Source organism: Phascolarctos cinereus, unplaced genomic scaffold (assembly GCF_003287225.1).
Source record: "Phascolarctos cinereus isolate Bilbo 61053 unplaced genomic scaffold, phaCin_HiC Scaffold_3;HRSCAF=262, whole genome shotgun sequence".
Classification (NCBI taxonomy): domain Eukaryota; kingdom Metazoa; phylum Chordata; class Mammalia; order Diprotodontia; family Phascolarctidae; genus Phascolarctos; species Phascolarctos cinereus.
The window spans coordinates 11,162,732-11,185,832 of record NW_027555736.1 but is presented as its reverse complement, the minus strand read 5'-3'; the positions used below and the strand labels follow the sequence as shown (position 1 = coordinate 11,185,832).

At 47.1% G+C, this 23,101-nt stretch overlaps 1 protein-coding gene across 1 annotated transcript; it reads right to left on the bottom strand.

Annotated features, from left to right (window-relative positions):
- Nucleotides 1–14,479: 14,479 nt before the first annotated feature.
- Nucleotides 14,480–20,791, bottom strand: LOC110198959 (interferon-induced protein with tetratricopeptide repeats 3-like). The gene is made up of 2 exons (XM_020973604.2): nucleotides 20,619–20,791; nucleotides 14,480–16,853 (listed from the first exon to the last, which is right to left on the bottom strand). Exons 1-2 carry the CDS (start codon nucleotides 20,621–20,623, stop codon nucleotides 15,209–15,211), a joined length of 1,650 nt encoding a protein of 549 aa, XP_020829263.1. The 5' UTR covers nucleotides 20,624–20,791; the 3' UTR covers nucleotides 14,480–15,208.
- Between the last annotated feature and the right edge of the window lie 2,310 nt (nucleotides 20,792–23,101).

Genomic DNA, 23,101 nt, shown 5'->3' with positions numbered 1-23,101 from the left:
CCCCAACGTCCTCCGTCAGCCCGCGCCAGCTCGGGGCGGGGCCTAGGGAGGGAAAGGGGCGGCTCTCACCTCGTCCCTGGTGCCCCTCAGCACCAGAGCCGGGGAGAGAGCCTGAGAACTGGCCTTTCGTGGAAAGAGGCCCAGAACTTTAGATGGCCAGACTGGGAGGGCCTTTAGAACTCTGGGGCATGGACTGTGCGCTTTGCAACTCTGGGTGTCAGATCCCACATGGACTATGGGCTGGTCTGAGAGCGAAGAGCTTTAGAACGTTGGACAGTGCCGGGAGCCTTAGAACGCCGAGTGTGCCTGGGAGCCGGAGCGAGGGGCGTTAGAACTGAGTGTCAGCACATAGAACATAAACTGGCAAAAGGGAAGCGACCTAACAATCCAGATATTAGACACAGAGTAAAAAGAAAGGTGGATTGTCGGAGAAGAAAGGATTCTGAAACATGGCGTTAGGACAGAAAATGTCTGAGCTGGGAAGGAGCTTGGAATGTCAGAAAATAGATTCCGAGTGGAAGAAGTTTGGAGTCATAACTTACTAGCTGTGTGACTGTGGGCAAGTCACTTCACCCTGTTAGCCTCAGTTTCCTTATCTGTAAAATGAGGTGGAGAAAGAAACGCCAAACCCCTCCAGTATCTCTGCCAAGAAAACCCTAAATGGGGTCACGGAGAGTCAGACATGACTGAACAACAAATCAACATAAATAGAACATATTGTGGTTAGATATTCTATGGTAAGAGTAAAAGGAACGCAGGTTAGCACTTCTGTGAAAACAAGGGGATTATCAAAACACAGGACATTAAGAATTTGGACAACTGGAAAGGGGTTGAAAAGTCAATGCACAGAATGTCATAGGACTCTAGCTCTGGAGAGCTCTCTTTTTTTTATTAATTTATTTATTTTTAGTTTTCAACATTCACTTCCACAAGATTTTGAGTTCCAAATTTTCTCCCCATCTCGTCCCTCCTCCACCCCAAGATGGCATGCATTCTGAATATGGCTTCCCCTAATCTGCCCTCCCTTCTCCCTGCCCCCCTTCTCTTATCCCCTTTCCCTTCAATTCTCCAGTAGGGCATGATAGATTTCTATACCTCATTTCCTGTATATCTTATTTTCGGGAGAGCTCTCTATTCCAAAGCCTTCCCTCTCAAATATTTCCCATTTATCCTGTGCCTGGCTTGCTTTGTGGACATTAGTTTGCTCCTAGTCTCCCCCATTAGACTATAAGCCCTTGAAGGCAAGGACTGTCCTTGGCTCTTTTTGAATCTTGCCTGGCCCATAGCAGTTGCTGAATAAATGTTTATTGAATTGAATCAAATTAAGGAGTCACAGAGGCCACCCAGTCCAACCTCCTTATGTTACAGTTGAAGAAACTAACCAGGTCTTTCAGTGACTTGCCCAAGGTAACAAGCTGTCAGAGCTAGGATTCCAACCCAGGTCTTTTGACCCCAGTGGCCCCGCTGATTCCACTGAGGCATGCTGTCAGAGTAGAAGACCTTAAATAGCAGGTCAAACACCACCCATCCCCACTTCACAGATGAAGAAGCTAAGAGTCCAGTAGGGGAAGTGCTTTGCCAAAGGTCTCACAACTAGAAAGCAGCAGGACTGGAAATGAAGTCCAGAGTCTCCAGGGCATCTCTGCCTCCTGGCTTCCCCGGCTTCCTTCAGGTCCCAGCTAAAATTCCACCTTCTACAGGAAGGCTTTTCCCATTCCTCTTAACGACAGTGCCTTCCCTCTGTTAATCATTTCCACCTTATTCTGTCAACAGCTTTCTCCATGTTGTTGTCCAGTACTTTCACTTGTGTCTGACTCTCAGTGACCCCATTTGGCAAAGATACTGGAGTGATTTGCCATTTCCTTCTCCAGCTCATTTTACAGATGAGAAAACTGAGGCAAACGGAGTGAAGTGACTTGCCCAGGGTCACACAGCTACTAAGTGTCTGAAGCCAGATTTAAACTTTCAACAGGATTTCTACTGAGCCAGTCTCTAACCTGAAAATGCTCAGAGACTCGCAAAGCTGGCCTAGAGACAGGAGTGCCAGTAATCAACTCGTTTAATTAATCAGTTTCAGAGTGAGGAATGTTCTCTTAGCCAAAGTAAAAGCATGGGTTATGTACTTCAAGCACAACTGGGGAAGGAGGGGGAAAGCGGATCACAAACAATCATCGAGAAGCCCCTAAGGCCCACAATACGACCGTTCTAGAGCCGTCTTTGGGGTCGTGACCGCTACAGAACCAGGGTTCTGTGACAGCGACAGGTTCTTCAATCTTTGACGTGGTTTTAGAGGCTCAGGGACCCCTCAGGGACCAGAGTACAGGACAGGGTCATCTGGAACAAATTCAAGGACTCAAGCATTCTTTAATGCTGGTGGGCATCAAGTTGGCAAAGGTTTCTTATAACACTAATATGGCAGGCAGGCCTCCCTAAGGGATCCTGCAGCCTTACAGGAATGATGCTAAAGCTTACATAGGAGTGGTAGTAGACAGTGTGCCAAGTGTGCTAATTAGGTGATAAGATACAACCTGAGTCACAGGCATCATTCCCTGCTAGAAACCGGGGAGGGGGGTTCTCAAGGAGTGTAGGTTATGTCTGTCACAAGATCGCTTCCAGAGTTGATGTCTATAACTTGGCCTCTGGATCGTATACAGTGACTGTGGGAATCAGTACGTGATAGTTTTGTCGACACAAGATAATCTATTCATACAAGGGCAATTCTACAGAGGTCACTTTGTTCTTGTAACAGGAAGAGATAGTGAGATAATTGACCTCACTGGGCCCCCTCGTGAATTATGGCCAGAGACAGGGTCTTTGGGCTGGGGAAAGAACTGCCAGGGAGAGTGTTTTGAGGCTAGAGAGAAATATGATCTTGGAAGTATGGTCCAAGTATAAGCACCCAAGCACCCCCATCAGCTTTACTTAAGATCCAGTGATTGTGAGCATTGTCAGAATTTTGATTAATCAGTTTAAGCTGCATCGTGAGCTCTGACTCCCAAGCCAGAGTCAGCGCTTGAAAAAACTAAATTGTGAGTATATTCATTTCCACATATCATATCAATTAATATGAAAATTATGAATTCTCTTCTCATTCCCTCCTTTCAGCCAAAAAAGTCAGCACAACCCTTGAAGGCTGGTGAGGAACATTCATTTGAAACATGATTTTGGAAAAAAAATTTTTTTTGATTATAGAAACTTGCTATAAAAGGGAAAAAGAGAGACAAACAAGGGGGAAAACTCCCTTAACTCTGTTTGATTCCAGGCATGAGTCGCATCTGACAGCCAATCATGTAGTTACAGAGTATTAAAGCAAGGCACAGGATTGACCAGGTGAGAATTTTCCTTTTTCAGAAAGGAAATAACACAATGGGGAAATAAAGTCAGGAAGATCCTATCTAGGTTGTGTCCTAAATCACAACCTTTCCTCACAAACTTTGCCAGGTGAAGACAGCCACCTTAGCAGTCCTCAGACTGCCACGCATGCCATTTTCTATTATTGGTCTTGTGACAATTCAGACAACTATTTCTGAAATCAAAGCTCAAAACAAACTACAGTCCCAGGAATTTTTACCTTAAATAGCAAAATTTTCATTAATCACAACTTAAATCACAACTTAAGGAGATAAGTACAACATCCAAGCGAAAGGGAAAACCACTCCTTCCATGAACATTAAGAGGTTGAAGGGACAGTAGCAAAGAGGAAAAACAAAGACTTGGTTCATACAGGGAGTAACTGCAGATCTCAGGCCATGTCCCATTCTTGGGTTGGTAGTCTACATCAGCTGTCATCTTCTCATCCTCAGGGTCTTGGGAACAGCTGGCCACCTCAGATGTCAGCTGCTTCTGACCCCATTTAATCTGTAGGGTCAGGTTACCAGAGGGTCCTGAAATCCAAGTGGGCAGTACTGCCCTTTTGAGATGTGACAGGTGGGTCCGGGACTCCACTCCCCCGAATTTGGCTGCAGTGTGGATGCCAAGCAGGACTTCAAAGGGGCCTTTCCACCTTGGCTCCAAGGAGTGTTTTCGGAGATGATGTTTCCTGTAGACCTAGTCACCAGGTTGGATCAGGGACCGAGTTTTGGTTGGAGTTTCTAAAGACTGGAAGGAACTGTGAGACAAGTGAGTAAGTCTCTGATATCTTCTAAGCCAACCCAATGCAGTATTGTAGGAGGGGCCCTTTGGCTGTTATGCTTCCCACCCACGGGTACAGTGGCATTGGGTAGGCTGTTACTATCTCATAGGGACTGAGCTTATGGGAACCAAATGGTCTGGACCTAAGGTTTAACAAAGCTAAAGGAAGGGCTTTGGGCCAGGGGTGCCTAGGTCCTCAGAGAATTTAGCAAGAGAGGTTTTAAGCATCCCATTAACTCTTTCAACCATTCCTGATGACCCACAATGGAGGTGCTGAGTAATTGGCCAGGATGAAAGTAACTTAGCTAATGAAGCTCCTGTGAAATGAGTACCTCTATCACTTATGTATCTCTTTAGGAGCACCCCCCCATAACCGAATGATTTTTTTCTAAGAGGATTTTTGCTACCCCAGAGGCTGTGGCAGTACAACAGGAGAATACTTCCACCCATCGGGAAAACATACAGACCATAACCAAAACATATTTGCATCCAAGGTCAGGTAGCAATTGAATTAAATCAACCTGACAGGTTCTAGAGGGTGCATTTGGAAGAGGAAACTGCCCGAGAGCAGGCTTCAGAGGCTTGGATGCATTTGTCCTTGGGGCAAGCAGGACACATCTCGTTGGCGTGACAGCAGCTCTGTGAAAACTCCCCTACCAAAAAAAGAAAAAGAAAAAGAAAAAGAAAACTCCCCTACCAATATTGGTTTTGATAGCTTGTCAGGCCCCCAATGGCTGAATGAATGAAAGTGTTCTATCATGGGGAGGGACAAGTTCTTAGGCAGTCCTATAAGTCCATTTGGGCCAACTGACCCATAGTAGCAGTTTTAGCAAATTTACATCTCTCTTTTTGAAGCCAATCTTGCTTTCTGATAAGCATTCTGTTCTGGGCAGTGGCTGTCTCTTCTCTCCTTAGGCTAGGAGTCAGGCAGGCCTTCAGAGAGAAATGGACATACCAAGGTGCTACTTCTGGGGTCAAGTGAAAGTTCTGCAGGGAGCTGCACCCTCAGGGGCCTGACGAGTTAAAGCTGCAGTTTACGTGGTTAGCCACGTCATTTCCACGGCCGTGAGGGCTGTTCTCTGGGCTGTGCCCTGGAATTTGAATTACTGCTACAGACTGGGGAAGCAGTAAACAGTCTAACAGATGGGAAACCTGTTTCTGATTTTGGATCAGCTGTCCTGAGGAGGTGAGGAAACCCCCATGCTTCCATAGCAGCCCAAAGTCACGTGCCACCCCAAATGCATATCTGCTATCAGTGTAGATATTAATCTTTTTTCCTTTTCCTACTTCACAATCCCTGCCTACTGCCACGAGCTCAGCTTGCTGTGCCGGATGGGCATCAGGGGGTGATGAAGCTTCAACCACTTCTCTGGAAGACCGGCAGACCGGTCATAACCGGCAACCAAGCCTCCTTCCTTATTTCTGAGGCAAGACCCGTCAGTATACCGGCCCAAGTCTGATCCCTCCGAGGGAGTTTCTTTCAGGTCCCCTGGGACTGGGGTGGGTGGGGAACAAGACATCCAAATAAATTATGCAGCCATGATCTAAAGTCTCATCCTGCCTTCCATTTCAGGCAGATAGGGGGCAGGATTGAATATATTTATACCAACTATTCCCTCCTTTCCCGGAAATATATAAAGCAGATGGGAGAGCTAACTGCACAACAAGTGAGGCCCTGATAACTGACCCAATATCAGTAACATCTGACATCCGAAAGTGTGGAGGGAACTTGGTTTAGAGCTGGAATGGTTGGAAGGGGTTAAGGAAGGTGTTGGGGATAAAGGACAAAAAAGAAGTGGTCCCTCCTGGGTCAAATGAAATAGTGGCCTGTCCTAGCAAGTGGCTAGGGGCCTCAGGAACCAGGACAAAAGGATGAAAAGTTCTGATTTCTCCAAGAAAAAGGGAGACTGGTTCTGAGATATTGGCTACAATGGTCTTATTAGCAACCCCAAACTGAGATACACTCTTAACTGTGGGGGAGGGGAGCAGGGGAAGACAGAGGGGTTTAAAATTGAGAGTATGGCACCAGTGTCTCCAACAGGAGTCATGGGGATAATGGGCATCGCCTGTACATCCCCCTCCTTTTGCCACCCCTCCTGCCAGCCCTCCCCAAGCCTACTCATGCTGAGTGACCAGGATTGCAGGGAGTGTCCCTCAATTCTTTTTGAGGTGCTTTCTGTCACCAGCTCCTACTCTCCCCTTTACCCCACTGAGACTACCATGAGTTGATACAAACCCAGATATTGGGGTCTGTATGGACACAGGGTGAGTCGGAGCTGCTCAGCAAAGCCTATGGGATCCTCCCTGGGGTTGGGATACCTGGGAGGGTATTGAATCCGTAGGTCCTGATCAAGCCACTTTCCTCGGGGGTTTTTCCTTGGAGAACTTTGACTTACACTTTGAAAGGGAACATAGAAACTGGGTAGCTGATGGAGTCTTTTAGTAAAGGTGGGTATATTTTAGGTGGTTGGGTACATTGGGGATTGTTAGGAAGGTTTTCACATGATTTAATCCTTTCTTTCATTGATTCTAATTTAGACCCATGATCTCTTTCCTTTGCCTCTGGGTACCATTAGCTGTCCCACTCAAGAGGCTGTTTCCTTACTCCTCAGTTTCTGCCTTAAATACTCTAATTTACTCTTATCAAAGCTGCCCCAATAAGGCCAGCAAAGTTTAGGGTCATCACAAGTCAAATCAACCCAATCCTGGCAATGGGAGGGACAGTCAAGGCCATGTTTCTTATACATTTGAAAGGCACATGTTTATTCTGGGGGTTTGCTAGTAGGAACTGCTGTGTTTCCCCCCCATGCCTTTACCACACATCTGTCCCATTTTAAAGGTGTACATTCAGAGATAATAACAGCACTTAACTAACAAGTATACACAATGCACAATACACAAATACACTATAAGGGGATATGACAACACAAATACACAAAATACAAGTACACAATTACAAGTATTCCACTTGAATTATAGAAGTAAACATTCCACAATTCTAACCAAGCATAAAATTAAAAAGTTCATTTCAGCTGGTTTAACCTCACACAAAACCAACTGCCCAAGCAACTCTCTCACAAAAAAAATTTATGGCATGCAGAAATGAAACTCCCCAGTCCATAGCTCAGACTGCATTTAAGAAAGAGAGAAGAGAAAAACCGCAGACCTCACCAAAGTGATCCAGATCAAGAAAAGGGGCCCGGCAGCATTCCTCACAATGAAAAGCCTGGCTTGATCAGAGGCTGCCTGTCCCGTCTCCCTGTACGGAGGAGCTCAAGGCTTTACCCTACGCCCACCCCTTAAAAACTTCTGACACCAATTAATGTTAAGAGGATTTTTACTGAGCTACTCTCTAACCTGAGAATGCTCTGAGATGCACAAAGCGGGCCTAGAGACAGGCATGCCAGTAGTCAACTAGTTTAATTAATCAGTTTCAGAGTGAGGAATGTTCTCTTAGCTGAAGCAAGAACACAGGTTATACACTTAAATCACAACTGGGGAAGGAGAGGGGAAGGTGGATTACAAACAGTCATTTAGAGGTTTCCCTCGAGAAACCCCTAAGTCCCACAATACAATAATTCTGGAGGCAAGTCTTTGAGGATTGTGACCACCTCCCCTAAAGCATAGAACCAGGGTTCTGTGAGAGGAACAGGTTCTTCAATCTTTGATTAGCTTCCCTTAAGGTGCAGTGATTGTGAGGGCTGTCAGAGTTTTCGGTTAATCAGTTCAAGCTGCATTGGGAGCTCTGACTCCCAAGCCAGAGTCAGCTCTTGAGAAAACTAAACTATTAGTGTATTCATTACACATATCATAGTAATTAACGAATACTTTATTTATTAATATTAGTATAATGATTACTAATAATTAATATTATAATTAATTATAACTTCTCTTCTCAGAACTCAGGTCTTCCTGACTTTAGGCCCAGCTTCTCCCTTTTTCTGTTCATAGTTGTTTTCATGTTGTCTCTCTCATCAGACTCAAGCATATATCAAAGTATATGCAAAACAAATATATGCTCAAATAGGTCATTTGAAGGACATTGATGGGGAGGGGGGGAGTGTCAGGAATCAACCAATTCTGGCTCAAAGGCAGACACCTGCTGTGTGACCTTGGGCAAGTCACTTAACCTCTGCCTGCCTCAGTTTCCTCATCTGTAAAAGGAGGGTAATAATAGCATCTACCCCTCATGGGTTGTCATGAGGATCAAAAGAGATAATATTTGTAAAGTGCTTTACAAACCTTAAAGCACTATATAAATGCTATTATTATCTAGGCACAGAAACGAAAATGAAGCTGCCTCTGCCCTCCAAGAATTTACAGTCTATTGGGGAGCCAACATGTACATCTGATGCTCATGACCTGTGTGACTGTAAGTAATTCCCTCAACTTCTTGTGGCCTCAGTTTCCCTATCTGTAAAATGATGCAATTGCCTCCAAGGTCCCTTTGAACTCTGGCTCTGTAATCCTATTATAATAGGCATTTGGTATGTTCCTTGACCACTTAAGATTGCATTGGCCAAGTGGAAGATGTTAGGAGAAGCTTTGGGGAGACCAGAGGGCTGAAGCACGCACAGACACTCTTTGTTGGCCTACCATGGGGGTGGGAGCAGCTTTTCTTTCTATTGGCTGCACACTGGGAACTGTCCAAATCCATAATAGAACCTGATTCTGTGTTTGAGAGTGAAAGCGACTAAGTGAGACGCTGTGGGACTAGCGAAGGCTACCTCCTCCCTCCTCTCCCTTAGGCTCCCCCACATGACCCCAAGAAACAGGCTCTTTGCCCTCCTGTTCATTCTTTTCCCTTCTGGAGACTGTCAGGAGCCAGGAAGTCAGGCTGGGCTGCCTGCAACACCCAGGCAGGCAGCCATGCCTCAAAGCCCTAAAGAGCAAAGGTCTCAGGAAGATGGCAGCCCAGGAGGGCTGCGCACTTGAACTTGGTGGTACTAATGTCATAAGGGACCTGAGCTAAGCTATGAACCTTGTCTCTTTCCCCTCCTCAGGGACTGAATTGTTATGTGGAGGGAGAGGGAAGAATCATGCCCCTTTGGTGTGGGGGAAATGTTGCTATGTTTGTTCTTGCCATATCTTTGAAGAAAATATCCCCAATGCAAAGTAGTTAAATGGAACTAGGGTGCTAGTTACTGGGCCCCTAAAATGACAGAGTGGGGCCAAAGTCGCCCATATTCCACCATGTGCCTGTGTATCTAACTCTATGCAAAAGAGAAACAACAAGGTCATTGGCGGGGGAAGATGCTAACTGGCATCTGGAGGGATTGGACTTTGTGCCCAAGATGGTGCTTGGGCTGAGTCTCAAAGAGAAGCTAGGAAGGTGAGGACTTGGGGCCAAGTCTCCCCTCTGATATACTCTGCCTGTGACTTCTCCCTAAGACACTAAATTCCAGGTGAGCAGAGAGGGCTTCCCCACCTGCCTCTCCCTCCCTGAGGAAATCATGGATCTGAACAAACCAAAAATGATGTGCCCCTGAGCCCCAGGGTGACAGGTCTTAGCTTACCACTGTCTCTCTCCCAAGTAGTCCTCCATCTCTGGCTGGCTGGTGTCCACACAGAATCACCAAGGGTCCTGCAGCGCATCCTGTATCCCGTCATACCAGCCTTCACCAAAAGCCAGTGGAGGGGGAAAGGAAAGCACTGGCCCTGAAAGCAGACCTGAGTTCAAATCTCACTTCTGGCACTCCTTGGCTATGTGATCATGGACAAGTCATTCAGCCCTTTGAGCTTCAGTTCCCAAAGCTGTAAAATGGGGATAATAATTCCTATAGTGCCTGCCTCACAGAGTTGTTAGGAGACTCAGATAAGATCATGTCTGCAAAGGAGTTTGCCAGCCCGAAAACCTATAGAAGCCTCCGCTCTAAGTATAATCTGGGAGGCTAGAATGAGGGAAGGCAGGACCCAGGACTGGAACAGAGATAGCAAGCTGGAAGACTTCCTGGGAAAGAATCATGCCCCCTCCAAAATGGTGACAGCCTTGAACAAAGTCCCAGTCACCCTACCCTAGTTACAGGAGGTAAATGCTTTGGCCATCCATGTGACAAATGGATGGGTGGTAGAGTCAGGTATGCTGAGTTGGAAATCTAAGCAGTTTCTTGTACCCCAATTCCAGCCAATCACCTCACAATGATAATAACAATAACAGTTATCATTTATATAGTAGTTTATTATCTCATTGGAGCCTGAACACCCTTGTGAGGTGGGTTCTACAGGTATTATTCCCATTTTACAGATGAGGAAAGTGAGGCTCTGAGAAGGTTCCCCACAGTCACACAGATAGTGAGTGTCCCAAGAGGGTTTTCTACTCTGGTCTCTCCTGACTCTTGTCTGGGACTCTTTCTGCCTCAGAACGTGAGCTGGCCCTCCACACCAGCTCCAGGCATGACTTTATAGCGGGACAGCACCATGGATAGAGGACGAGGCCTGAAGATGGCAGGAAGACCGAGTTCAAATTCTGCCAGAGACACTACCAAATGGGGTATCTACCAAGGTAGATACCTACCTTGGGCAGGTCACTTCACCTCAAGTCAGCCTCACTTTCTCACCTGTAAAACAAGGGGGCTGAGCCTGGGAGCAGTAAAATGTGGGATCCTCTGACCCTCTGACCTCTACAATGTGCCCCCATCAGCCTCTCTCCCAATCTGTGATCTCATTCAAGAGCATGTTGGTGCCAGAAATCAGTGGAAGCAGCCTGGGCACCAACTGCTTCTCAAGGCATCCTCATGTTGGGAGAAGGAGCTCTCTAACTCTTCAACCCAGCTCCCCCATCTCTCTCATCCCCGTGGGATTTTCTGTGTGGAAATTAGTCCTGACCTCTTGGTGCTCCTTCCTCCCTCCCTTCCTTCCTTCTTTTTTCTTTCCTTCTTTCTTCCTCCCTCCCTTCCTTTTATTCTTTTTTTTCTTTCCTTTTTTTGGCTTTCTTTGTAGCCACAGCCCTTAGCCCAATGCCTAGCACATAGGAAGTACTTAATAAATGCGTGTTGACTGACTAATAAAAAAGAAGGATACTTGGGTGAAAAATCAATAAAAAATAAGAGAAGGGAGCAGAGGAAAGTAAGGGAGAGGGAGTCAAGGGGAAGGGAGAGAAAGAAGAAAGTGGGGAAAGGAAGAGATAAAAGGCAGGCCTGAGACTCTCATGACACGTGAGTCACTCTCATAAGTGACTCTGGCTTCTTTCATTCATTTGATTTCCAACCCCCATCCAGGAACCTGAGACAATTACACCCTCACCCTCACCCTCACCCTCCCCAGCTCCCCAGCTGCAAACATGTGGTTCGTGATATTACAGAGGAAAGCTTTATTAAAAGAAGGAGGAAACAGCACAGGTCCTCCCCTGGCTAAGCAACCATCACTTAAGTAATAATTCTCGAGTCTGTGATTTCACCATTATGAGTATTCTCCAAACCAAAGTCAGTCACAATCTCTCCATAACTTAGCAGATGGTCTTTGAGAGTTCCTGTGGCCAAAAAAATGCATCCCCTTTACCAATGAAATCATAAGTCTGGTCCAAAAGGGAAGGAGGAGAAAGGGAAAAGAGGGGAAGGGGGGAAGGAAGGAAGGAAGGAAGGAAGGAAGGAAGGAAGGAAGGAAGGAAGGAAGGAAGGAAGGAAGGAAGGAAGGAAGGAAGGAAGGAAGGAAGGAAGGAAGGAAGGAAAGAAGGAAGAAAGGAAGGAGGGAGGGAGGAAGGAAGGAAGGAAGGAAGAAAGGAAGGAGGGAGGGAGGAAGGGAAGAAAGAAGGAGAAAAGGAGATGGAGAGAGGGGAGAAAGAGAAAGGTAAGAGTAAGGATAGTGAGAGTGAGGAAAAACAAAAAGAAGAAGAAAGTTGAATGAAAAAAGGAGGTGAGAAAGAATCAGAGCCAGGGGAATGGGCCTGTACCTAATCTGCTTCCTTCTCTCATTTACCCTGTTAGTACTTGAACTAGGCAGAGTCATAACTAAGAATGTCTTTCCCTGGGACAGTTGTTGGGAGTGGGGGACTACCAGTGTAGAATGCTGCATACACTACCAGCAGCAGCCACTTTATGGACTTGTTTAGCTTGGCTGACTTGCTTTGTTACAAGGAATTCTTCAAGTGGGGACCAGGGGTGGGATTATGCTTAGAAATGACTGTGATGTCAAAACAAAAGCTGGAAATGAAACTTTCTTCAGGTTCAGTACAGATCAGGCAGCCTTCTTGTAAACCTCAGCCTGTCATGTCTGGTCTTCAAGGCCTAGGAGGGAGGTGCTTCTCTGCCTGGAGTCTGAAGGCCACAACCTGCGGTCCAACATCGCCACCTAGTGGGCGTGAAGGCAACCCATCCTCTGGCTGGTCTTCATTATTTTTTTAAGCAATTTTTAAAGGCTTCTTTTTTTCTTTTTTTTTATGTTTTTAAGCAGTTGGGGTTAAGTGACTTGCCCAGGGTCACACAGCTAGTAAGTGTCAAGTCTGCGCCACCTAGCTGCTCCTTTTTCAATCAATTTTTAAAAACCAACCGGTTTTCTTGACACCTCTTGCTTCTTACCCCAGTCATTTCACACACATTACTGCCTCCACTGCAACAAAAAAGGCTAGTTAAGGCCCACCCACCACCCTACAGCCTCTCCAATGCTCCTCTCCCACAGCCTACCACTTCCCCGTTGGTTTCATCGCCCGGGACCAAGACTGGCCAGTGTGCTCTAGCAGAGCCAGGTCGCCTCGTGGGAGGGAGGGTCCTCGGCACCATCTGGTAGTTTGGGGTGGGGTGGGGTTCAGGATATAGAGATGGAAGAGGTGACCTAGGTCTTCCCAGATACCCACCGCTAGCCCTGAGCCACTCCAAGGAATTTCTGCCACTGTGGCACTCAAGAGCATTTGACACTGTTAAGGGCCGATCTTAAGAGTCCAGTTTGGGTTTAAGATCCAGGGCAGAGTTTGACCTCTTCCCAGGCTTTTACCAGAAAGGCTTCAATGATTAAGAGGTATGGCTGTCCAATCCCTTCCTGATTAGGAGGTTTGAACTTTAGATTTACACATTCACTCCTCTATGCAGGTGGCACCAAGGCGCCTGGGAAAACCTTGGAAAATACAACCCAATCTAGGAACCCTGATAACGAGGAAATGTATGTTGCCACATCCTCAGCAGATGTTTTGGGGAGTATCTCCCAGGGAGGACTCTTTGAAGTTAGGCTAGATTTTCTCTATATATCCTGTACCCTCAGATGAATAAACTGAGTCAGTTCTGTTGCTCCGCCTGGCCCATGTCTCAAGTTTATTTCACGCCTCTCCGTTCAGTGTACAATCTGGTTGCAGGCAACATGACACAAAGAACTAGCTGCCCTCTCAGACATCTTCAAAGAAGGAGCCACAGCCATGAGGAAGTGAGGCCTATTTTATCATTTATGACTGTCCCTCTTTCCAGCAAAATAGCCCATCTCCTTTTGGGTTTTGGTTTGGGATATTTTGTTTTGTTTCATTTTTTTGGCCAAGCTAGGTCCTAGTAAGAAGACTACATATTTGGTGGGGAGAGGTCAAGAGCAGAAGACATCAGGAGTGAGAAAGTCTGGGTATGGGCCCCAGTTCTGATCTTCATTCATTTTGTGACATTGGATAATACACTTTCTCTCTCACTGGACCTTGGTCTTCTCACTGGTAAGGTGGAATCAGTCAAATAGGGTCAGATTTAAAACCAGAAGGGACCCCACGGTCATCTAGTGCAATGTTCCCATTTTTACAATGTGGAAACTGAGGCCCAGAGTAAGTGACTTCCCCAAGGAAGTCCCTCCCAACTCTGAGTCTTCTGAACTATGGGTCAATTCTGTTCAACGATCTTTAAGTGGATCTTTATCCACTTCAGAGACTGCCTTTGAATGTGACAGCCCCCAAAACTGCCTGACCACATGTGTCCTGGAATGGGTCTGAAGCTTTGCTGCCAGCTTGAGCTGCCTTCTTTCAAGAACAGAGACACCCTTCGGGGGACATAGGACCCAGAACAAGTTGGTCTGAACTCTCTCCCAGCCACCCCATTTGGGAAGGGATGTGAAAAGGATCCTGGAGGTCAGTCCAAAAGGAGAAGTCATGAAAGGGGTGGAGAACAGCCAGCATTGAGGGTTAAAGATTTAAGGGTGATGGAGGGAGCAGGCAGAAATAGGGCAGGAACTGTGTACAGGAGAGAAGGACAGCTCAGTCTGCTTTGTCTTGGTGATAACAGTCATGAGAGCCAAGGATAAGGGGAGTTCTTGACCTTTTCTGTCTCCCTTGAGAATGCCCTTGGGCATTCTAGTGAAGGTTGCTCGAATAAGACACTTAAATGCACTTAAATACAGTTATCAAAATATAGCCTGCCACATGTCAGATGCCAAGATGACCAAAACACAACTCTGTCAATCTACAAGCATATATTAACATCTTATGTGTGCCAGGCACTGTCCTAAGGACACATGTTACAAAGTCAAAAGGGGAACAGGAGGGGAGGGGAACTATACATGAACACTGCCCATGCGACATGGATGAGAGAGCTGCAGATGAGGCTGTCCGAGGGGAGAGGAGCTGTTTCCAGCAGCAGGAGATAAGGGCAGGAAATGATACATTTGAGCTGCCTATTGAAAGGCGGCTGGGAACAGAAAGGGAAGCAGGTGAACTGATGTCTAGCCTAGGAAATCTCATGAGCAGAGCTCAAAGGTGGGTAGAATCAGCACACTGAGGCCAGTTCAGATGTAGCCTGGAGGGCTCCTGAGGGAAGGTGCTATGAGGGGTCCAAAGGAGTCAATCACAACCAGACTGGGAAGTTCCTCAAACGCTGAGCTGAGTTCAGACATTACTTGGGGGCAATGTGGAGCCCCTAATGGACTCTGTCATGAAGTGATGCTATCACCGTGGGATCAGAGAAGACAAAGAAGAAATCTGTAGCTCTTGGGCCAAAGCTGAACAATGTCCTCAGGAGGCTACAGGTCCTTTTGCCCATTATCCCTAAAAAATGACAGGCCTGTCGCTTGGAGCAGAGGAGGCTGCCAGGGAACCATGAGCATCCCAGTCAAGCCATCTCGTGCATCACAGCCAGCGTCTCCAATACCGTTATTCCTCTGGTCATTCTAGGCAACCAGTTCTTATTCACACTTTTTCATTGCAACTGCACGCAAAGGCGGCCCTGCTCTGAGGCCCTAGGAAGAGAGGGCTGGCTCTTCCCGAGCATCCATTCATCTTCAGAGGCAACTCCTGTCTTTCTTGCCTGGTTTTGTTCTCCCCATTGAGCACAGAAGTGGCCCTATTACCGGGCCCTTGGAACAGGACCCTTCCCGGGCCCTCATCTCTCTCTGCCTCTGGAGAGGAAGGAGAGGTGAAGAGGCTTGCAACGCCTGAGCTAGAGGGTTTCAGCAGGATGCCCAGGGCCTTCTCATAGTACTCAATGGCCAGTGACTCATTTCCTTCCATCTTGGCCGAGAACCCCAGCAGCCTCCAGCCCTGCAGGGTAGGTGGCTTCTGGGATCTCTGCTGGTCTGCTAATTCCTGCAGTCTGGCCTTCATTTTCTCATACTCAGCAGATTTTTCTTGTATTTTCATACCTTCTAAATAATGGTAAATGGCAGTATCTGTCTGGCCCCGGAAATAGTCCTGGAAGTTCCCATAACGCTGGTGGATCTGCTGTTTCTCTTTGGCTGTGAGAGGCTCCATGAGAAGTGCTTTTTGGTAGATGGCTTCCGCCTTCTTGTGGTGGCCTAGCGCTGCATACATGGAGGCGAGGTCTAAGTACATGTTAGGGTAGCAGCCGCTCTTCTCCAGGGCTTTTTCCATATATTCGGCGGCACGGCTGTGCAGCTGCCGCACCTTCTCTCGGGTCCCACGGTCCTGTAGCCCCTCCATTTTGTCTCTGTGAAGGATCTGGCTGGCCAGGGTCCGATAACAACATCCAATCTGGTGGTAGAGTGAACTCGTGGCGGGCTGAAACTCCAAAGCCTTCTCAAACAGGCTGAGGGCTTTTTCCAGGAAACCTTGGCTCCGGTAAAATTTGGCGGCCAGCCGGAAGACCTCTGGTGACTGGGCTTCTTCTAAGGCTTCTTCCACTAACTTTTCTCCCGTGGCATTGTCGTTCATTTTCTGGAGTTTCAAGGCCAGGAGCACCTTGAGGTAATTGTTGTCAGGATCCAGCTCAAGGGTCTGCCTCAGGAGGTCAAGAGGTTGGTGCCTCCATGATCTGCCAACTTCAACCTGACCACAGGTGGCAATGGCCAGGCCCACACGAAGCTCCAGGCAGAGGGGCTCCTTCTCCAGAGCCCTCTCAAAACAGGCCTTGGACCGCTCTGCATAGCGATTGCCACACTTGAGCCTGGCCCAGCCTTCCTCACAGTCCATCTCCGGGCAGTCGATCCTGTATGGGTTTGCAAACTTCCTGCATGTCTGCGCGACCTTGTCCAGGTAGGTGCGGGCCTCCTCCAGCCGGCCCATGTGGTAGTACAGCCAGGCATAGTTGCCCCAGGTGACCAGGTTCCTGACTTCAGCCTGACCAGGGTGCTCCTGCTGGGTCAGCTCTTCGGCTCGCTGGAGGCAGCTCAGGGCTTCCTCGTTGCGACCCTGCAGATGCTTCAGGTAGGCCAGGAGGTTGTGCCCCGACGCTTTGGACTGAGGGCACAGAAACCCAATGCCGTCTACGATCTTCTCCTCCAGGTTCTCGATGTTGCTCTCATCCTTAAATAAATGCCATGTAAAGTGACAGCTCAGCTGCTTCAGGGCTGCTTCCAGTGACTCTCGGGTCACCTCACTGCAGGGGTTGGAAAAAAGCGGGTTAGAGCTCACAGAGAGAGCCGGCAGGCAGCCCTGGCTTGCCAAGCCTCGCCTCCCATTGCCCCCACCCGCTAACTTCTTTTCTAGAATAGTAATAGGAACAAGAATAGTAACAAGAATAGTAATGAAAAACATAAGAATAATAGTAATTAATAAGAATAAGAATAGTCATAAGTAGTGTTTGTAGAGCACTCTGAATACAAGCTCATTCTATTCTCACAGTAAACGCTATTACTAACCTTTTTCCAAATGAAGAAAGTGGGGCTGAGGGAACTAATAAGTTTCTGACAGAGAATTTGAACTCAGGTCTTCCTGATTCCAAGGGCATTTCTCCAGTCACTAGGTAACCTAGTCAAAGGAGAAAAGAAGGTTCTCCCCAGGAGGCAGAGCAGTCCAGTGGGTTGAGCGCTGGACCTGGACTCTGGAAGACCTGGGTTTGTGTCCAGCTTTGGACCTTTACCAGCTAACTGCTGCTCATTGGCGAGCACTTCCTGTGCCAATGAATCTAAACGAGGGCTTCTCAATCTTTTCTGTGTCCTACGCCCCTTTTGCAGCCTGCTGAATTCCCTGAGACCCTTTTCCAAAAAAGGTTTCTAAGTGCATAAAATAAAATACATAGGATTACAAAGGAGACCAAAGCTGAATGCAATAAAGATTGATATAGCTATAGAGACAGATATGCAGATGTTCCTGTCCAAGTTCACAGACCAATCGGGGGCCTGTGGACGCCTGACCTACAGGATCATAGATCTAGACCTGGATGTGACCTCAGTGACCACCTTGTCCACCCCTTCATTTTATGGAGGAGAAAACTGAGGCTGACAGAGGGGAAGGCTTTACCCAAGGCCACATGCTAATTGCTGACATTTATAAAGCCTGCTCAGGTTTGCAAAGGGCTTTCCACACGTTTCAACCCCCTTGACACCATCCCTCTACTCCTTCTTCCTTTCCCACAGTCCCTGACAATGAGGTGGCCCTTGGTCTGGTCCTTCCTGACCTCCAGCAGACAGCAACCTCAGTCACCCCTTCTCTTTAACCTCCAACCTCTTTTGTCTGCAATCCTATGACTCTGGCCTCCTTCCTGCTCTTGCAAGATGCTCCACATTCTACTCTGGGCATTTTTACTGCTTGTCAATCAATCAACACTTATTAAGTGCCTACTATGTGCCGGGCATGGAGCTGAGTGCTGGGGATACAAAAAGAGGTACAAGATAGCTTTTGCCCCACAGGGGGCTTACAATCTAATGGTGTCTCCACGGCTGGAATTCTCTCTCTCCCCATCTGCACCTCCTGGCTTTTTTCAAGTCCCATCTAAAATCTCCCCTGCTCCCACAAGTCTTTCCTGATCGCAGCCCATATGAGGACCTTCTTTCTTCCTCCTATCTATGCCATGTCATACAGAGCTGCTTGCATGTTGTCTCTCCTGTAGGGCAGTGACCTCCTTGGGATCAGAGACCATCTTTCAATTTCCTTTGTGTATCCATCACTTGGCACAGTGGCCAACCACAGCCCCCAGCCCAAGCCTCTGAGGCTCCTGGTTTGGGTTCTGGTGGCTTAGAACGAGTGTAAATAGCAATTGTTTTCTGTTTCGGCCAGAAACCTTGAGGGTCTTTCCCTCCAGATTGATGTTTTGGGATGGTAAATTAAGCCCTCTTTTCTCGCACTTCTTACCCAGCCCTCAGTCATTGAAAGGGCATTGCCCCAGACAACCTGAGGCCTGGGAAAGCCCTGAATGTAAAAAGGCCAAGGTCACCGGCTGCATCCCGGGCCGTCACTAGACGTCTCGACTTTTGCCTTGCCACTGGATGTCTCTGCTCTGCAGGCGAGAGTGAGGCTGATGACTTCGTGCAGCTCTGCCCCACTTCAATCCAATGTGTGCACAAGTCAAGACATCACCCTCATGACGTCGTCTTTGAGAACCAAGGAGGAACAACAATATTTACTAGCTGTGTGACCCTCTGCAAGTCACTGAGCCTCTCTGTGCCTCAGTTTCCTCATCTGTAAAATGAGGAGGTTGGACTGAATGATTTTTAATGTCTCTTCCAGCCCTTTTGAGATCATTCCATTTCTTGAGAGCCATCCATGGCTCCCCATTGCCTAAAGGATGACATGCAAATTCCTCTCCCTGCCATTCAGAACCTGAAAGCTGGTCCCAACCTCCCTTTCCAAACTTTTCCAGGAACTCTCACCAACATCCCCCATGATCAGCACTTGACTTTCTCTCTCTCTTCCCTCTCCCTCTCCCTCTCTCCCTCTCTCTTCTCTCTCTCTCTCTCCTCCCCCCTCTCCCTCCCTCTCCCTCCCTCTCTCCTCTCCCCCCTCCCTCTCTCCTCTTCCCTCCCCCTCCCCTCCTTCTCCTCTCCCTCTCTCTTCTCTCTCTCTCTTCTCTCTCTCCTCTTCTCCTCTCTCCCCCTCCCCTCCCTCTCTCCCTCCTCTCCCTCTCTCCTCTCTCTCTCCCTCTCTCCCCTCTCTCTCTCTCTTCTCTCGATCCTCTCTCTCTCTCTCTCTCTCCTCTCTCTCTCCCCTCCCCCTCCCTCTCTCCCCTTTCTCTCCCTCCCTCCTCCCCCCTCCTCTCTCTCCTCTCCTCCCCTCTCTCTCTCTCTCTCCCCCCGCACTCCCCCTCTCTCCTCTCTCTCCCCTCTCTCTCTCTCTCTCTCTCTCTCTCTCTCTCTCTCTCTCTCCCTCCCCCTCCCCCCCCCCTCTCCCTCCCTCTCCCTCCTCTCCCTCTCTCTCTCTCCCTCTCTCCCTCTCCCTCCCCCCCTCCCCTCCCCCTCCCCTCCCCTCTCCCTCTCCCTCCCTCTCTCCTCTCTCTCCCTCTCTCCTCTCTCTCTCTCTCTCTCTCTCTTCTCTCTCTCTCTCTCTCTCTCTCTCCCTCCCCCTCCCCCTCCCCCCTCTCCCTCTCCCTCCCCTCTCCCTCCCTCTCTCCCTCTCTCTCCCTCTCTCTCTCTCCCTCTCTCCCTCTCCCTCCCCCTCCCCCTCCCCCTCCCCCCCTCCCCCCTCTCCCTCTCCCTCCCTCTCTCCCTCTCTCTCCCTCTCTCTCTCTCTCTCTCTCTCTCTCTCTCTCTCTCTCTCTCTCTCTCTCTCTCTCTCTCTCCCTCCCTCCCTCTCGACCCTCTCCCCCCCTCCCTCTCTCTCTCTCCCTACCATTGAGGGTAGAAGGAGAGGTATCACTAAAATGATTTTTTACCCAGGACAAAAACAGTAGAATGAAGATAGGGGTGACTTTCCCAAGGCACACATCTCCCCAAGGTGACTACTGTCATTTGAACCCTTGTCTGATTCCAAACTCATTTCCTTTCTGTTATACCTTATTTTACAGAGAGCTGAAGTCAGAACTGTAACATTAAAATTCACATAAATATTCAAATCTAAATTAAACTGTCTCAAGTGACATGTAGGGCTTGCAAGGACTTGAAGAGATATCCCCATCAACTTGACAAACCAGGAAACAGAGACATCTGGGTAATAGCAAAGCATGAATCATATTTCTATCACTCTTTAAAACTGACTTAATATTTTTCCCACAACAACCCTGGGAAAGAAAGCACTTCTAGCATCATTATCCCCTTTTTGCAGATGAAGAAACTGAGAAAGTAAGAGATTGGCCCAAAATGGTCCCGTCTCAGCAAAACTAGAATTGTAACCCTGTTCTGATCTCTTGAGTCCAAATTCAGAGTCTAAGGGAAATGTGAGCTTTAAATTTCCAAGTGACAAGCTTACAGAGAAATCAAGGAAACTTTACCTCATGTCTGCAGGGCAAAAACAGCCTTGATCAGATCTGACTGGAGAATTCCCCTCCGCCTGGAGTTACGACTTCGGTGAGATCTGTCTCTCAGCCTCCTGGCTCTTGAATTTAAAGAGTCGATATTATGTAACAGAGATACTTTGGTTTCCTTGTCTCCACCAAAGGAAAGGGAAACAGAAAAGTGAAACTAACTGCATTCAGTTCCAATCGGGAAAAGGAAACTGAAACCAGCCACTAATTGAAACGGTTCCTCCAGCCCAGCTGCTGGGGCTCTGCTCTCCCCAGCCCCCACTGCTGACTTTGATCATCATTATTCTTTAGCAATGCACACACGCCCTCTCCACATTAGTATACACACGTGCACACATGCAAACCACCACCACTAATACACACAGGCACAAATGATGCTGAAAAAAAGGGCAAGTGTATCTTTCTAGGAGGCTTCAGAGCTACTAAAAGAAAGACAGAAAAAAGGAGCGGGATTAAATGCAGAACTACCCTCCCTACTTAGGAACACAGCCAAAGACAGCTTTTCTCTTTGTAGTGACTCTTTATGATCACAATGTCCTTGTAGCCTCCAAATGGAAAGGCTGGCCGGCTGGCCATTCACTCTCACTCCCTGCACTGTCTCCGTTACCCGACCTTCCCTCAGTCTGGGGCTCCGCGTCTCGAAGAAGTGACACCAACATGCAGAAGCAAACCAAGGGTCCTCGGCTAATCCTCTTATTGGAGCATACTCCTGCTCCTGGCTTCTGCCAGGGTGCTTCCACTTACCCATAATCAATCACCAGGCACCGTCAGCTCTTCAGCATAAAGAAATTTAATTAAATATTGGTTTCAAACACTCTTAGTTAAACATTAAAAGAATTAACACTAAAAAGATAAATATACATTTAGTTACGTTAAAAGTAAACATTAAAAGTTAGAATAAACATAACATCACAATTATCCAACATAACACAAACTCGGTAATAAATCAAATAGCACCTCAGACACTTGACACTACCTGTGTGACCTTGGGCAAGTCACTTAACCCTGATTGCCTCACCAAGAAATGAAATGAAATAAAATAAAATAAATCAAATATCACAGGCTGCATGTAACCTTGGGTCACATTCTCCTAAGGATTATAGGGCTCCCAGAAGAACCCATTAAAAAATCTGAACCCATGGAGCAGCTAGGTGGCGCAGTGGATACAGTACTGGTCCTGGAATCAGGAGTACCTGACTTCCAATCTGGCCTCAGACCAAACACTTCACACTTACTAGCTGTGTGATCCTGGGCAAGTCACTTAGCCCCAACTGTCTAAAAAAAAATCTGAACCCTGTAATACAAGAACTATTACAAGAAAACTGCCCAGATTCCCTGAATAAAGTGCCAGTCAAGACAACCCACAGATTATCTCCAGAAAGAAGCCTATGCTGCCAACTCTAAGATACACAGTCTTTCAGTTTAACGATTCCAATGACAAGCCACAAATCCCACAAGCAATCAGAAGAAAGACCTTCATACATAAAGGAAAGGGCATGGAATAGAATGATGTGATTCAAAAAGAAAAGGAACTCAAGATGCAACCCAAGGTAACATACCCTGCAAACCTAAACCTGTTAATGAAAAAAAATGGATATTCAACAAAAAGAGGTATTTTAAGTATTCCTACAAAGAAAACCAGACCTAAATAATTTGCTTTTCAAATAACATAAACAACAGAAATAACATGAAATACAGAAACCAAGGACAATAACAATAAGAGAACAAGAGAAAAACCATTAAGATATCTCTTTCTAAAAGTACAAAAAGACCAGGGAAATGGACCAGGGAAAATTTAAAACTCTCTCTCTCTCTCTCTCTCTCTCTCTCTCTCTCTCTCTCTCTCTCTCTCTCTCTCTCTCTCTCTCTCTCTCTCTCTCTCTCCCTGGAAATATATTAAATTCAACAGGGAAATAGGTAGAGACATGGAAAAGGGAAAAAGAGATTTAAGGGGAAAGGGAGTTTTGGTGAGGGAGTAGTCATAAGCAACACAAACTTTGGTGCTGAAAGAAAAGAGAAAAAATTATTGGGGCTGGGGAAAAGGGAGGAGGAGGAACAGAATCAGATTGCATCATTTATAGTTTACAAACTGCTTTTTCACCACCTAATTTTTTTTTAATAAAGAGAGGGGAAAGAGAGAAAAAGGTACAAAGGACAGGATGGTGGTAAATGCATAATTAACAACCATAACCATACACATGAATGGTATGAACTCACCCACAAAATTGAAGAGAGCAGCAGAGTGGATTTGAAAACAGACTCCAACAATATGTTGTGTTGTTGTTGTTGTTGTTGTTGTTGTGTCATCTCAGGGGTATCTGACTCACGTTTGGAGTTTTCTTAGCAAAGATCCTGGAGTGTTTTGCTATTTTCTCCTCCATCTAATTTCACAGACGAGGAACTGAGGCAAACAAGGTTAAGTGACTTGCCCAGAGTCACACAGATAGTAA